This window comes from Gadus morhua, chromosome 8, assembly GCF_902167405.1.
Source record: "Gadus morhua chromosome 8, gadMor3.0, whole genome shotgun sequence".
Classification (NCBI taxonomy): domain Eukaryota; kingdom Metazoa; phylum Chordata; class Actinopteri; order Gadiformes; family Gadidae; genus Gadus; species Gadus morhua.
In genome coordinates, this window is record NC_044055.1 from 25,390,577 (window position 1) to 25,408,833 (window position 18,257).

Consider the following 18,257-nt stretch of genomic DNA (forward strand, 5'->3'; position numbering starts at 1 on the left):
TTAATGGTCACTTTTTGGGAAAAAGGCGTTGGCCACCAAATATTCTACATGGCGGCCATTTTTTCAAGATGGCCACTATTTCTGTCAAATGCTCGTTATGTCAATCGTTCAAACAGTGATGTAGGCATAACATTTAGTGAAAATACTCTCTTAACGCTAGAACAGCCGTCGAAGGGGTCAAATGACCCCTGTGAGTTAAAATAAAATATATCTTTGCACTCGATCACGTTCCAAATCCCTACTTTCTTGACTTTTCCTAAATATGTCTGTTGTACCACCCTGTGTTCATACTTTTTTTTTTTCAGACCGGGAAAGCTATTATAGAGCACTTTTTATGCATTCCTGTGTAATTGTTTTTTTTTCCAAGGATGCAATGCGATTTTTCTGTCAGCAGAGGTCGCAAGGGGACATTCTGAAGTGAATAAGATTGATATCTATAGGTAGATATACACAGACAGACAGACAGACAGACAGACAGACAGACAGACAGACAGACAGACAGACAGACAGAGGTGGCCAATACGTCGACTGCGATCGACTGTACGACCGCGAGAGTAGTGCAGGTCGATTGCGTGATATTAAAAAAATAATAAATAAAAGTTTATATATTTTTTATTTTATTACTATAATTTAAAAATAAATAAATAAAATATAATTATAAGAAGGATATAAAAATGAGTGGACACACTGTTCAAACTATTGCAACATATAATTTGCTACTATCAAATGCAAATTGTTACATTCTTTTTGAATTTATAGATAAGTAAGTACCCTAGCATAGACAATAGACACTGGGTGTGGCTGAGAGAGAAATCGCCATGTATTTCATCAAGTTTGTGAACCAGCCGTTGGCCGAGTGGTCTAGCATCTGCCCTGCAATACGGGCAACCCGAGTTCGCGTCCTGGTTACATCATGTTATTCTTGCCATTGGCTTATTTTTGTAATTTCCTTTATATCAGAGAAATTAGGCCTAAGAATTTACTTTTTATATAATAAATATGTCTTACAATATAACCCAAATATACCTTGCAAAAACTCGTAAAGTTGGTAAAAGTCGTAAAGTTAATGTTAATATTAATGTTACTGATAAGCCTTTGTTACAATGACAAAGACACTGCATGGGAAATTGCAGCCACATGAATTCCATTCAGGTGAGTTTCGCGGCAGGCAGCCAAGAAACTCACCACTGACCACTGACCACTTCTGTTGAGAAAAAATACTATGGTCAGTCAATTTAGCATATTCAAAGAAATGGAAAATAAATGACATGAAGAGGTTTTTTTTATTTCTCCAGTATTCCTTCCTAAAACAGTGATTCGGTGGGGATTGAACCCCGGACGAACGTTCTCTGGCTCAGTCTCAGACCGATCACTAGGAATTAGCTGGAAGAGCCTATACTTTTCCCCTTGATTTAGAATGATACAAACGTGCAAAAACATAATTATATATTTATGTGGCATTCAGTGCAATGCTGTTTGTCCCTATAAAACAATAATAGTAAAAAAATCAATACAAAACATGAGGATAACTACAATAAACCATGCAATCCGAAGGCTCTTCTTCACAACTCTCCCTTCTCACTTCCAATGCAAAGCGAATAGAAGTGAGTAGGGGATCGAGGGCGTAGCCTAACTAGTTTGTGAACGACCCAGAGAAACGCAACGCAAATTCGATGTGAACATGTTTCAGGCTTTAACCTGTTAAGCCCTAGGCCTATTTCACAGGCCTCCTGCCCGAAATGACATGCCTATAATGAATAGAGTATGCCTCCACAACTACAAGGGGTATATGAATAAAGTTGGTTTAAAAAAGAAGGTAACACCTGTGAGGTGGCTGCAGAAGTGTCAGAATCAATATAGATGTTACTGTGTCAGAGTAAATTCAGCTAGAACATAGTAAGAAATGTCAATTTTAAATTTTCGCCTAGAGAAAACACATTTAGAGTGAATACCACCTTGAAACTATGGGATAGTAGCCCAGAACCTTTAGGGAAACATATAACAACATCTGATGAGTACCCTGTTCCAGGATAAATGCTAATAAAGTGAATAAAGTGATTTTAGAGAGGTTTTAGTACAGGTAGGTCCAGACGGACTAAATCAGTGCCATTTGACCTTTCTAAGGTACCAGACTGTAAAACTAATTTTATTTCACTGACATTTCACTATAGGTATTCATTCCATCCAAATTCAACAGTTTTGACTTGTTTTGAAATTTCACCCAGACCTCTATACATTTACCCAGTCAAAGAAAACCATACAATCTAAATGAAGTTTGACTCCAACTGGAGCAGATATATTTGAGAACAACATATAATAAAACCAAACTGTAAAAACAAAGGTAAAAACACAGCTAAAAACTACAATCACTAGGGAGATATATATATATGTGTGTGTGTGTGTGTGTGTGTGTGTGTATATATGTATGTGTGTATATATGTATATACAGGTGCTGGTCAAATTATTAGAATATCATGAAAAAGTTGATTTATTTCAGTAATTATATTCAGAACGTGAAACTTACATATTATATCAATTCATTACACACAGAGTGATATATTTGAAATGTTTATTTCTTTTAATTTGGATGATTAGTACTGACAATTACTGAAAATCCCAAATTCAGTATCTCAGAAAATTAGAATATTAGTTACGACTAGTACAAAAAATGATTTTTTAGAAATGTGGGCCAACTGAAAAGTATGAACATGGAAAGTTTCAGCATGTATGGCAATCAATACTTAGTTGCAGCTCCTTTTGCCTGAATTGCTGCAGCAATACGGCGTGGCATGGAGTCGACCAGTCTGTTGCACTCCTCAGGTGTTATGAGAGCCCAGGTTGCTTTAATAGTGGCCTTCAGCTCTTCAGCATTGTTGGGTCTGGCATCTCGCATCTTCCGCTTCACAATACCCCATAGGTTTTCTATGGGGTTAAGGTCAGGTGAGTTTGCAGGCCAATCAAGAAGAGGGATACCATGGTCCTTAAACCAGGTACTGGTAGATTTGGCACTGTGTGCAGGTGCCAAGTCATGTTGGAAAATGAAATCGTCACCTCCATAAAGTTGGTCCGCGGCAGGCAGCATAAAGTGTTCTAAAACTTCCTGGTAGACTGCTGCATTGACCCTGGACCTCAGGAAACACAGTGGACCAACAGCAGTAGATGACATGGCACCCCAGACCATTACTGACTGTGGAAATTTTACACTGGACTTCAGGCAACGTGGATTCTGTGCCTCTCCTGTCTTCCTCCAGACTCTGGGACCTTGATTTCCAAAGGAGATACAAAATTTACTTTCATCTGAAAACATAACTTTGGACCACTCAGCAGCAGTCCAGTCCTTTTTGTCTTGAGCCCAGGCGAGACGCTTTTGACGTTGTCTCTTATTCAAGAGTGGCTTTACACGAGGAATGCGACAGCTGAAGCCCATATCTTGCATACGTCGGTGTGTGGTGCTTCTTGAAGCACTGACTCCAGCTACAGTCCACTCTTTGTGGATCTCCCCCACATTTTTGAATCTATTTTGTTTGACAATCCTCTCCAGGGCGCGTTTATCCCTCTTGCTTGTACACTCTTTTCTACCACATCTTTTTCTTCCCTTCGCCTCTCTATTAATGTGCTTGGACACAGAGCTCTGGGAACATCCAACCTCTTTGGCAATGACCTTTTGTGTCTTGCCCTCCTTCTTTAAAGTATCAATGGTCATCTTTTGGACAGTTGTCAAGTCAGCAGTCTTCCCCATGATTGTGTGTCATACAGAATCAAAACGAGAGACCATTTAAAGGCTTTTCCAGGTGTTTTGAGTTAGTTAGCTAATTAGAGTGTGGCACCAGGTGTCTTCAATATCTGACCTTTTCACCATATTCTAATTTTCTGAGATGTTGAATTTAGGGTTTTCATTGGTTGTCAGCTATAATCATCTTCTTTTTGGCAAAAAACACTTATAATGTATCAGTCTGTTTGGAATGAATGTATAAATTCTACAGGTCTGACTTTCTAAATGGAATTAATGAAATAAATCAACTTTTTCATGATATTCTAATAATATGACCAGCACCTGTATATGTATGTATATCAAATAAACTGTACAAAATATTGATAATGATAATTGATGCAAATAATATCATCAATATAAATTAGAGCTGTCAGTTAAACGCGTTATTAACGGCGTTAACGCAAACCAAATTTAACGGCGTTAAATTTTTTATCGCGCGATTAACGCAATTATTTTATAAAAAAAAAAAAAATTTTTTTTTTTTTTCCTTTGGCTCAAAACAAAGAAGCAGTAGCCTGACTGCTATGTTCAAATGACATTTGTTCAAAGCAGTCGTTTAATTGCACTATAGGCAATTTTTTTTACTTTTTTTGTATCGTCCTGTTTTGATCAGTGTATATGCCAATGTTGTTATCAATAAAAAATCATTTGCACAAGGCAAGCCGATGCACTTCACCATGTTGATAAGAGAATTAAAATGAGAAGAATTATGGGACAAAAAAATCAAGGGATATTTAGCATAGAAAAATAATTTGCGATTAATCGCGATTAATTAGAGTTAACTATGACATTAATGCGATTAATCACGATTAAATATTTTAATCGCTTGACAGCTCTAATATAAATATAAGGCAAAGAGTACCGGTAGTGAGTGTGTGGAATGAGTAGGGTGATCGATGGATAGATAATATCTAATAAGGTGATAGATCGTCAATTTGACACCAAATCAATAAGTAATCGATAACAGAGATTACATACCTTTCAGGTGATGGAATTCGATATTCTGAATCACTGTTGTCCGTGTCCAGTTCTGGCAACAGCAAGTCACTGACGTCAGACGACGACTCGAGAGGGACTACAGTAGCCCCACTGTCGCTAGTAATGATAGCGAATGCCTCCGCAAAAGTATAGGTCTTTCTCCTGCCTGCCATTATTTATTTTAAAATAATAACAAATAGAAGAAAAAGGCAAGAAAATACAAAATAACTAGCTAACTACTAGCTAACTAGAAATGCAAACGATGTAATAAGCGTGTAGTAGGAGCATATGTCTCTATCTAGCCGGAGTGCCTGAAGAGTGCTCAGAAAGTTCTCGGCGCTTCTGGCGCGAATTATGCTGACCTTCCAGTCAAACCCTGGAAGATATCTTTGGTATCCATTGGTCAATTTGGATGATTGACCCCTCTATCGAACCGTTAGAGCCAATAGAGTCGAGGGACAGTCAAATCGAGGGACCCAAATTCATGTAAAAAAACACTATTCGCCAATCAAAAGTATTACATTGTATGAAGTTTTTTATTTGTATATTTATTTTGCTCTTCTTTGGCTGCTAGTTCATTGAGTTTTCGTAGAGAGAGTCGTAGAGTGATGACAGTGATATCATTGGAATCTGTGAAGCCTCAGCTTCCATATGACATATAGTTTGTTCGGGTGGTATGAAGTAGCGAAATCGGCGGAGGCCAGTATGAGCGCATGCACGTTTTGCGTGTTTTGCTATGGGCTCATTTAGTTGCTTGGTGTTAGAATTGTATTTTGTTTAGGTAAAAATGGTTATCCTGGGCTTTTAGCCGAGCTTCTTCCCGTTACGTGGGTATTCACCATGGACATGTTGGAGCATGGTGGTGCTGTTTACAGCTGTTTACAGCACACGTTGGCGCAGCTGCCCCCGCCCCCGGGGGCGCTCGGGTTTAAGAGGTTAATAAAATCCCGGACAATTTTGAAATTCTGCCCGGACACATTTTTAGGTCTCAAAAAGAGGACATGTCCGGCAAAAGAGGACGTCTGGTCACCCTACTGTACGGGGAACCCACTTGAATCCTACCTGTTCTACTGTTATAAAAAAATTGCGGCGCAACTTGGTGAGCGTTATACTATCAAATGCAAATTGTTACGTTATTTTTGAATGAATAGATAAGTAAGTACCCTAGCATAGACAATAGACAATGTGGGTGTGGCTGTTATGATAATTGCATTCCCTGAGACACAAAGAGCTATAAATTAGTAGAGCAGTCTGTGTCTCTGCAATGCATCCATTTTTTACAATGCATCCTGGAGGCAGAGGCAGACAGAGGCACTGGACGCCACAGCAAATATTGGTCGAGTTAGAGTATTTCAGAGGGGTATCTGATGGAGAAGCAGAGGAACTGGCATGCGAGCTAGAGAGTGATGATGAGAGAGCTGATGATCGAAGTGGCGCTGTTATAGAATCTGATTCAGGTTCAGAATCAGAACCTGAGGCGACCATATCCATGGAAGAGACATCACCATCCATGCAAGAGAAAGCACGAGATGGTACCATATGGATTGAACAACCCCCATGCCGTTCGAGAGGCAGAGCAACAGAGGCCAATGTCATGAGAGAACCTCCAGGGCCCACACCTCGCGCCAAGGAAAATATCACAGATCCACTGAGCAGTTTACTGTGTTTGCTTGACATGGAAATGTGGGAACAGATTCTAAAGTATACTCAGGCCGAAGCTGACCGAAACAATGTTGATATGTTCAATGCGACAATGGACCAACTAAAAGCATTTGTTGGTCTTGTTTATTTGAGAGGTATTGCCGGCGGGAAAAGCCAGAAACTGGAGGACTTCTGGTCTGCTGAAATGGGAAATCCTGTTTTCAAGGAAACAATGTCTCGCCAGAATTTCAGAGATATCATGCGCTATCTGCGCTTTGAGACAAGAGCACAAGGGCTGCCTGCCTTCTGGAGGACAAATTTGCCATGATATCAGAGACATTTGATCGATTTGTGAAAAACAGCACTGCTTCTTACACGCCTGGGGAGAACATAACAGTTGGTGAACAATTGTTCCCCACCAAGGCGCGCTGTCGTTTCACACAGTAAATGGCAAATAAACCGGATAAATGTGGCATAAAATTCTGGGTAGCCGCTGATGTTGAAACCAAATACATGTTGAATGCCAATCCCTATCTAGGGAAAGACAACAGTAGGCCATCTGGACAGCACTTATCAGACAAGTTGTGCTTCGTCTGATGGAGCCATTCCTGGAGAAAGGAAGAAATGTAACGACAGACAATTACTTTACCTCGTTACCACTGGCAAACACTCTTTTGGCGCACAAAACCACCATTGTTGGCACAATGAATAGAATCAGACGAGAGATGCCCCCGTGTACAAAGGCACAGATGGAAAGATTCTCCTCCAAGGTGCTGAGGGCTGGGGAAGCCACACACCATTTACCAGGGAAAACCACGCAAAAACGTCAGCCTCCTCAGCACAATGCACCAGACAGTTTCAACTGACAATGGCCCCAAGAAAATGCCCGAAACTGTTTCCCACTACAACAGCACTAAATATGGCGTTGATGTTATGGACCAGATGGCACGCTTGTATTCAGTAAAGGGAGGGACCAGGCGTTGGCCTGTAGCTGTGTTCTACAACATCCTAGACCTGGCTGCAATCAATGCACGCATTCTGTACAAACAGTGCAAGGACGTCAACATGACCAGAAAGAGATTTATTCTGGAGCTTGTGAAACAGCTGTGTGCGCCTCAGAGAATGGCCAGGACTGTGTCATTAGTGGCAGCACCAGTGGCACGTAGGCGAATTCTCATTGAAACTCCTTCCCCACCTACCAAAAGGAAAAAGTGTCAAGTCGCCAAATGTAGTGGGAACAAAACTAGTGACGTCTGTGAGTCATGTAGGCGACTTGTCTGTGGGAAATGCAGTGAGCCTGCTAAGATAATCCGCTGTGAATGTTGATTAGACTTTGCTGAAACCGAAAGATAAAAAAAAAGACATTTATTTTTCATCCAGTTCCTAGTTCAATCAAAGTCAGCCGTATTTTTTTGTTTTCTTTTTTTACTGACTTACTGAATGTCAATGTACTCTATACTCTAATAAACTCTAATACACTAATTTAAAACCCAAGTAATTTGGTTATTTGCAGTGTTGGGCAGTAACGCATTACAAAAGTAATGAGTAATAAATAATGCATTACACACACACACACACACACACACACACACACACACACACACACACGTCTCACTCATTGTTTAATAAAAAAAAATACTATTTCATTCATCCAAGCGTAATGATTTGCTATTCTTAAATATATTTGATACTTTGTGTATGGCTTAGTCTTAAAAGTATCATGTTGGTGTGGTCAGCTCCTGCCTCATGAGAAGAAGTTGCCTGGGAACTGAATACTAAATGGTCTGTTTCTCAATCGCTCTCTCTCTGCCACACCTCCCCTCCCCCAGCCAGTAAATTTAAATTTGAATAGATAAGTAAGGCCACATAGCCGATTTCAGGCCATCTGGCCGTGGCCGTTGGCCGTTTTCACACCTAACCGTGCTCAACTGGCCCCTATTGTTCTCTGGCCTGTATTCACACTAGGCAATCGCAACTGTGGCCTGGCCACGGTAGGCTCTTGTACATACGTCATCACGTCGTAATACGTCACCACCAAGCATCCGCTGCTTAGTAAAACAACACAGACAACGCAGTTGACTGACTTTGTTGCTTATTTGGAGCAACACATTTTTATATTTCCGCGCGTGAGCTTGAACCCCAATTTACCCTCCCGGACCCTGCACACATTGGTGGTTTATTGGGTTTCATTCTGTTGTAAAATGCGACGGCTCCGCTGTTGGGGGGGGGGGGGGGATCTCCACAGAGATAACGCAGCGATATGATCATGAGCAGTCTTGACTAGCAGACTTCAAACTTGCTAAGTGAAATGTGAGAGAAGGTGATGCAGTCGTATTAAACAAAGACGTTGAAAGATGGTGTGATCTACGAGAGGGAAGCTAATTATTCTAACACCCGTTCGTCCGGGGTTCAATCCCCACCGAATCAGTGTTTTAGGAAGGAATACTGGAGGAATGAAAAAAACTTTTATTTTCCATTGCTTTGAATATTCTAGTATTTATTCTCAACAGAAGTGGTCAGTGGTCAGAGGTGAGTTTCTTGGCTGCCTGCTGCGAAACTCACCTGAATGGAATTTATGTGGCTGCAATTTCCCATGCAGTGTCTTTGTCATTGTGACAAAGGCTTATCATTAACATTAATATTAACATTAACTTTACCATGAGTTTTTGCAAGGAATATTTGGGTTCTAGGGATACTGTAAGACATATTTATTATAGAAAAAGTAAATTGCAAGGCCTAATTTCTCTGATATAAAGGAAATTACAAAAATAAGCCAACGGCAAGAATTAATTGACGTACCCAGGACGCGAACTCGAGTCGCCTGTACTGCAGGGCAGATTCTAGACCACTCAGCCAACTGAGGTTTCACAAACAAAACAATATAGGCATATCTCACTTAATTTAATTACTTTATTTTCATCATTTAATCTTAAACCCTTAGTGAAAATATAGGCTGTTTGTACTTAATATATGTACATTTATGACAAAATCGTGAGGACTAGGCTTGCGACACACACACACACGTGGCGATCGCAGCTCATTGGCGCCACCTAGTGATCATTATGTGCAAATGCACAGCCTCTCATTCAAATGACTTGGGGGTCATTTGACCCCTCTTGTGGCGCTAGTAGTAAGTAAAAGTGGCCCGGCGTTCCTAGTGTTAAGAATGTTTTATTTTAAAAACAGTGCTTGTCCCTCAAAAACTCAAGATGGCAACCATTTTTCAAGATGGCTGCCATTTCTCTTGAATCCTTACATAAATTCTTCAAATGGTGATGCTATCATCACATTTGGTACAAATATTCTTCAAGGAAAATTCTCATGGAAAAAGGTGTGTGCCACTAAAAAATTAAAGATGGCGACCATTTTCAAGATGGCCACCATTTCTGTTAGAGGTCAATGTAATGTGTTAAGGAATAGGTGAGTCAATCTATGAAAGAAATATATATACAAAAGTTTTTTCAGTGGATTCTAGTAGTATTTGGTGGGCTGAATAACATACTAAAAGTATACCAAAATATACCTCCCAGAAAGCCCTCATTTGATCCTTGAGCAGTTTGTGGTCCTGCTGTATGATCGATCAATCACAGCTGTTAGTGTAGAGGCTAGACTTGACATGTTTGCCCGAAAGCAGAGGCCATATGAGGCCATTCCTCCAACAAGAGCAGCTCTGCTTCAACACACTAAACGTGCTGCATATCAGGCAGGCTGCATATGGGGTCAAGCAACCCAGTGTAAGCCAGAAGCAGAGAGTCCTGCTGACTGGGGATGGATAAAGCTTGGTGAACAATGGGGGTTATTTTGGACAGCAAATGCACCAGTTGCACAAAGTTGTGAACAACTATGTGTGGCTGCAAATCAGAGTGCCGTGGAAGATGCAAATGTTTTAGATTGGGGTTCACTTGCACAGAACTGTGCAAATTTGAATATAAAAATAAGTAGGGGAGGCATTGGCTACCATTTCTAACAGTCTTTATTATGACTCTACAGGGCACAACCTCTCCATCTCAGGTTCGACAGTCTAACCAGAAGGCCTTTGAGCTGGTAAAAATGTGAATATAATTTTATTTTTTTTATCCTTCCTTTTAACTCAGTTTCAACAGAGTACACTATTAAAGCAACATCCACCCTGAAAAATGAATCTTGAATTTTTGTGGCCATTGGATTATTTTGCTAACATGCATGTGTGCATCAGTGTACATACTACCAAAATGACGGTCATCTTGGAAAAATAATTTTTTATTGGCCATACAAGTTTTTCAAAAAGTGGCCTTAACAGAGGCATATTTTCTGTATCACTACTTGGAAACAGTGGCAATGAACATCGGACAGGAATGGCAGTCATCTTGAAAAATGGTTTCCATCCTGAATTTTTACTGGCCACTTCCCAGTGGCTCTTCCTCTCTGCAGACTGCACCTTGCCGTGGTGTGCCGGCGGGGATTTCATATCCCAGGCAAGTTTAACTAGGCCGGACAGGTCAAAGGAGAGGAGGCAGACAAAGCAGACATTATGACTATTGGGACTATTTGAATGGTGACCATCTTGAAAATGGTTGCCTTCCTGAAATTTTCTTTTTCCAAAAGAGTGTTCAGAGTATTTCTGCCTAATTGTATGCTTGAATCACCATTTGAACAATTTAAATAATTAATATTCGACAGGAACGGTGGCCATCTTAAATATGGCGGCCATCTTGAATTTTTATGGGACAAGCATCTTTTCCCATTAACATGTCCTTTAGATAATATTTGTATCAAATATTATGCTTGGATAACTGTTTGAATAATTGATATAATAAGCATTGAATAGCAATGGCGGCCATCTTGAAAAATGGCTGCGATATTGAATTTTTGAGTGGCCAACGCCTTTTTCCAAAATAGTGGCCCTTAGAGAGTATCTGTGCTAAATTTCATGCTTGTATACCAAGTGAACGATTTTTTTACCAATCTGCTCCACTATAAGGGGTAATGTATAGAACGCCAGTCAATATCGGGAAAATAAGCCCCGACAGGGCGAACTTGCTTCGCCCTGAAGGGGCTTATTTTCGATCATGACCGGCGAAGTTCTCTACATTATCCCACTAATTACACAGGTACTTGTCAAAAAGAAAAAATTACTTCACATGGTGTGTCTTTTTACAATTTATTTAATACCAACATTCGTAGTGTTGATCGGCAGAGAAATAGTCCGCCAAAGACGTTGACGACGCTTAGCAACCGAAGAAGTTACCGGTACTTGCGGAGTGATACCAAAGATGTCATTAGAGGTGAAAAATCTGTTTTCCTTGACAGCGGTCAATTATACTTAGCAACGGTGAATTACCAAATATAATTCACCGCCGGAAGTTGTGAAGGGCCCATGCAAGTGAACGGAGCGTTCCATGGCTTTGAGAAGACCCGTGTAATAATTGCGATTAATGTGAAATGAGGTTATAGTTTATGTATATTACGGGGTTAGACCCCCAGGCCGTTCTGCCGGCGATTTTAATTCGCTCTGCAGCAGAGGTTGGAGATCGGAAGATCGGGAGGTCTCCCGGTCCTGCACGGGTCTTAGTTTGCTAACCCGCACCCGCCCGTACCCGTAAAACCACATCCGACCCATTAGATTAGATTGCCGTGCACTGTTGACGGTTTTAGTTGACTCATCCGCTACTGAATAACATATCCAGCACCGGAGAAGCGTCGCTCGTAATCGCAAAACCCGAGAACGACCCGCGCTGTTCTGGTGTCCGACCTGACCTGTGTCCGAACCCTTTATGCGAACCACTGGTTCGCATAAAGGGCTTTTCACACGGGAGGCATTTGTCGTGCCTGTTAATGAATTCTCAATAGAGAGGCGAGCGGGCAGAGAGGAGGCCCAGCGTCCTGTCAAGCGGCATGACGACAAGCGGGCGCACTCCCGTGAATTTGGAACAGCGCATTTTAATTTCTGCATCTTTTATCAAAATATTTATCAGTAATACAGTGAAAATTAGGAGAAATGTGAATATTTGTCTGGTTATATGATTTACAGTGTGTGCCCCTAAGATTTCTGGTTGTGCCCCTAACATTTTCAGTTGAGGGCCTCAGTGCTCCTAGTAAAAATGTTAGTCTGGAGCCCTGAGTAGAGTCATCGTTCAAAGGAGGAGATGAACAGTTTAGCAGTAGTACTAGCACTATGCTGTACCACGTTAACAGTTTAGTAGTAGTACTAGCACTATGCTGTACCACGTTAACAGTTTAGTAGTAGTACTAGCACTAGGCTGTACCACGTTAACAGTTTAGTATTAGTACTAGCACTATGCTGTACCATGTTAACAGTTTAGTAGTAGTAATAGCACTAGGCTGTACCATGTTAAGAACAAGCACCCGGGCGGCTCACGGCGCCAAAGCTCACCGAGTCACCGGAGGAAAGTGCCACTCTCTTTTTTCCTTTGTCTCTATCATTTTTTCTGAAAAATTAACTGTTAGCTACTGGTAAATGCCGATCTACTTTTAGGGTCCAAACATTGCTGACTTTTTATTTTATTAATAATATATATAATTATTAATTATTGAAAGTGAATTGGTCCCAAACGCTAAATCAACCACCCCAAACCTGAGCACCTGGGAGTTGACTTAGGAAATTAGCATATGTAGACCGGATGTACGGAGGTCTTCAAAAAGTTTTTTCTCTCATTATGACCACAGGCGGCGCTATAACTCATATGGCGCGTTTCTACTGCAGGGTGCGGAACGGATCGGATCGCAAAGGTGCGGATCGGGTCGCGTTTCCACCGCCAAAAGTGGGCGTGACCCGGACTTAGCCGTACCCGTTTTGGCCGTTTAGGACTCCTCCGTTGGGGTACTGAAAACGAGACGAGACGCCTGAAAGGGTCCCGGGAAATTCTAGCTACACACCCCCTCCGTTGATTGGTCGACAGAATCATCACTTCCGGGCGACGTGGGGATAAAAACAAACAAACAGTAGCCTCGAGGTATTATTCTTTACAATTAACATGTTGCGTAAAACGCTTGCTTGGGCGAACAAGGAGGTGGAGACGTTCGTCTGCATTTTTGGGGAGAAAGACGTTGTTTACGATGTTTACGTAGCTGCCGCGGCGATCGACATCCGGCCTACCTTAAAGGGTACTGTCAGCGGTGGAAACGCAACCTCGGAATTTAGCTGGGCTATACCGCCCCCTCCCTACCGCTCCTTTGCGATCCGATCCGTTCCGCACCCTGCAGTGGAAACGCGGCAGTAGTCAAACCAAACTCGTGGTCAAACCTTATCTTTTTAGGGATGTTTCACATGACTGCTTTCTCATGTTTTTAAATGCCTTAAAACTCCTTTGCAATTTTGGGGGAGGGGTTTTACAAAAGAGGTTAATGGACAAATGCTTTTATATTTTTCGGCTGTATAGTTTGATCAATATCTTCTCATTTATTATCCCCTTTGTAGATGGAAGCCAGGGCAAGAATAGAAGTGGCCGGGTAAACAATGGCGTTCCACAGGTGCCCCTAAAAGCAGTTTCCTCTGCGCTGGACGACCAACATGGCTCCCTTCCTTTACATGCATACCGGGAAAAGATCCTCAGGCTAGTGAAGGAAAACAGCGTGGTTGTGGTGGTGGGAGAGACCGGCTCCGGGAAAACAACACAGGTAAAACAGTAAACCGCATGTCAAGAATCACGTTGCAAATTGAGCTCCAGTGTAATACACAGACTGATTATTATAATAATACAGATTAAACTGACTGAACTTTTTCATACCAAAAAAGGGCCCAAATCGATCACTCTGGAAACAAAACTGCTGAGCTAGAGGACTAAAACTATAAAGAACAAACTTTTTATTGTTACAACCAAAGATTTTGTCTTTCCTTCATTGTTTTGTCCTCCATGTTGTATTTGATCCCATAAAACCCACAGTTATCATATAATAACAAATTTAACATCTATTTAAATCAAATCCTCCTCTATGCTGTCTTCTAGTAAAATTCTTCCTTTATTCATTTAACCCATGACCCAGTAGCATCTACATTGGATATTTTGCGTGCACAACAATATCACATATTTTGGTACCAAGATAACGCATTGGAACCTTTGTTTTTGAGGTACGTTATTTCAAACAAACTGCAAACTGCATTGGATCATTAGTGTGAGCATGTATAAGTAATTATTCTTCGAGCAAGATGATGAATTAAGTTGCTTAGGACAGAGGCAGTGGATCTGTGGGAGGAAGTAGTTATGAAATGCAACCTTTATTCAATCAAACATAACCTATGAAGCTATCCACCAACGAGGCTGTTTAGGCTTTTAACTATACATGTTCTACTGTTATGGTGCCTATGTAATGAATTAAACAAACAAGAAATGAGAAAAGCTTGTTATTTAGACAGTAACATTGACCTACCTACCTATGAAAGCAGGCAACTTCAGCGTCCCTTTGAAAATCATAATCCTTCATTAGCTCTTTAAACCTGGAAAAAGCTACTCCGATGTTTACCCTTGTGGCAGAAGTATGATCTTGCATTATGAACGAAAGTGCAGTGCAGGCTTTCAAATTTGCCGGGGCAGTGACAAGCACGTCTTGCTGAGCTCCTTCTACGTTTCACTCATGCCAGCTCTGAGCAAAAACGTGTTCTGCCTGCTAGTACCACCTAGTGCTTTATTTCCCTCTTGGCGGTTTTAGTTTTTAACCCATTTACTCCTAAAACGCCTGCCAAAAACGCCTATAAAAACCTATGTATAATAGATATAAATGTCCTTATCTCCTGAGGGTTTTCTGAAAAATACTAAGAATTGTCAACGTCTATGAAAACCTTAATATCTAAGCCTCTGTAGTACATAGAAACATGAAATAAATTGCATTTTAAAGGTAAGACTCACAGGTTGTATTAAAACATGCTCCTTTAGCACTAACATAGCAACTCATTTTTATAAAGAATCTCAAAATCAGATTGGTAAGGAAAAATACTTTATATCATCAAATAACATATCACAAATAACAAATAACATTTTAAAACATGCCAACACACAGAACAAGGCACCTTGGTATGATAGGAGGTGGGGAAAGTCCTGAGACGGAACTGGGAACATTCTCAGTCTGAGCTCCATGGCTCACATCCCTCCTTTTTGAACGCACACACACGCACGCGCGCGCGCGCACCATCTCTCGTGGTGCACACACGCACGCACGCGCGCGCGCGCGCACCATCTCTCGTGGCGAAGGACGTGATGCGTGAAGCACTCGCGGTGCAGAGGAAGGTCACACTGCCTGCACCCCATCAGCGTGGACCCAGGACGCACGTCGGTGCCGCTGTGCTTCAGAGAACACTCCCTGCAGGTCTTCCTCTTTGTGTTTAGCTGGACCAGGTCATGCTCAGCAGAAGCTCCAATTGGGCTGGTGGGGAGCACCTGGGGAGCACTTCTTTTGGTGACCGGGACGATCAGCTCCATGGTCAGATCCTCCAGCCAGTCTTTGTAGCCCCCCCTCCTATATTTCCAGTCGGCTCCTCCTGCAGACCTGGCAGCCACAGAGGCATTGTAGCACGCCACCGTGAGGAAATAAAAAAAGCCTACTCCACCACTTTGTAGACCAATGCTGGATCTGGTAGTATCCATCTGGTCCAGCAGGTCTACCCCCTTCATGTGCTGCTGGTAGTCAGCAAGGCAGGCTGGCACACGAACCTCCACTTGGCGTTGACCATTCGCCTTCCTCCTTACTGACCCAAAAGCTGTCGGGTCATGGAAATTTGACAGGACCATCACTGCCTTGGTGTCCTGCCATATGCAGAAGGTCAGGTCATCCTGCTGCGCCACCTTGAATTGGTGCCTGTTCATGCCAGCCTGCTTTGTGAGGTCCTTACTCTTGGGGAGGCCCTTTCTATTGGCACGCACCGTCCCACAAGCTTGTACCCCCCTGTTCTTGAGGTCCACCATCAATGGGACACCGGTGTAAAAGTTATCCATGTATATGGTTAGGTTGGATCCAAAGTAAGGTTTGGCCAGGTCCATTACAATTCTGTGAGCCAGGTCTTTCTCAGCCTTACCCTGAATGGCCCCTGTGTAAACTTGGAAATTATTGACATAGCCTGTCTTACTTTCCGCCATCACCCACACCTTTACTCCCCACTTCACTGGCTTCATGGGGAGGTACTGCCGGAAGGCCAGGCGTCCCTTGAACTTCACCATGGACTCATCCACGGTGACAAAGCCATTGACCTCATAGAGATCCTGGAATTTGGCAAGGAGGAGGTCCATGAATCCCCGGAGCTTCCAGAGCTTGGAGATATCTAAAAATGCACATAAGATTAATGAGTTTATGCCTAACATTGCCATCATATTTGTTGTATGTTGTATGATGCAGTGATATTGGCAATACTACAAACGGTTGTGCTGTGTTTAGCCAGAGAAATACCCCAGGAAATCGTATCTTGTGTGGCCAAGCTAGTTTTGCCATTACAAATATAATTTAATAATACTAAAATGTTACAAATAAATGTACATTACAGGTTACTTGATTCATGATAAAGTGAAGCTACCACCAAGGTACTGAGGATTGTAGTAAGTTACCATCTTCTAGGGCTTTGACTTTTGCCCAAAAATCATATTCAAAGTTTGTTTGTTTATTAATATTAATATTCGAATAATTAGGGCTGCGTAATATTAGTTTTTTTTTTTTTTTTGATATTCGAAATATATTCGAATAACAAAGTTCGGAGTCAAAGCCCTACTATCTTCTCTACAAGTAGTGAAGCTACTGCCCAACGCTGCTATTTATTATGCTATTTAATTATTATGACATTATTATATCAATAGTAGCAGAAGGCTGTAGCACCACTATCATTACTGGCCATGACGGAGACGTCAGTGCGCTAACGCTACCGTAAGACATAGGAACTCGGAAGAGAGCGCAAGAATACAAATCATTACTTCCAGATCATGTCAAAACGATCCCGTGCCATGGCCTTGGGGACGTGTGTTTGGTACAGCCACTTGGTCTGCCTCCAATAACCCCGGCGTGCTGGCAGTTTCAGGACCCCAAAAGTGAAGCAGAGCCCGACAAACGTTTTCATCTCGGTTTTGGAGATGGGGTTCCACTTCGAATTGGATGGGGTTTGGCCGCGCATCTGATCTGCATATAAATTAGTTTGGGTCACCAACATGTCCCAAAGTTCATCGTCGACTATCCGTGAAAACACCCCAAGAGGGGTTTCATCCACGGCAATCGGCTGCTTCGGTCCCGGTTTTCGAGTGAACTGCCTTGGATTTCGGGGCATGTATCCATCCGTCGTCCAGTCCACCTGAAATCCCGCAAAGTCTTCGTCGTCCTCCTCCTCTCCTTCGACCCAAAATTCCCACTCCTGGGCTCGATCCAAAGGATCATCAGGTACAAAACCTTCTACCTCCACCTCCCTCTCAAACTCCCCACTCTCTCCCAACTCCACATCGCTGCCGTCGCTGTCACAGTACTCGTTGCTAGCCATTTTTGCCGGGGATTTTTTATTTATTTTTTTATTTATAGGTTTGCGATTTTATTTGATTGACGTGATTGTCGGCCAACGACGACATTTGGGTAGTCACGTGGTTTTTAAAGACCAACAAGACCCACCTCATGTGTATTTGAACCAATGACAGTGCATTCTATGCTGCATGCTTCAAGAAAATGACGACATATCAACAATGCTGCGCTACGCAGCAGCCGGCAGGAGACTCAAAGCTGCGCTACGCAGCAACCGGCGGGAGATGCAATGCTGCGCCGCGCAGCATCCGGCACGAATGGGTTAATAGTCAGGAAGAACATGGAAGCCTATGTCCTTACCCGTGGAATGGGTAAGGACTTACCCGTTCAATGTAAATAATATAAAATTAATATAAGAAATTCTTCGCACTAATACATTGCTTAAAAT

At 42.0% G+C, this 18,257-nt stretch overlaps 1 protein-coding gene across 3 annotated transcripts in view; it reads left to right on the top strand.

Moving 5' to 3' along the window:
- The window catches only part of ythdc2 (YTH domain containing 2), a 166,435-nt gene that overhangs the window by 45,038 nt on the left and 103,140 nt on the right, over positions 1 to 18,257 (top strand). For all 3 annotated transcript variants that reach the window (XM_030364496.1, XM_030364498.1, XM_030364497.1), the window contains exon 6: positions 13,809 to 14,008. In XM_030364496.1, coding sequence (XP_030220356.1) covers positions 13,809 to 14,008 — 200 coding nt within the window. The remainder of the gene's footprint in view (positions 1 to 13,808; positions 14,009 to 18,257) is intronic.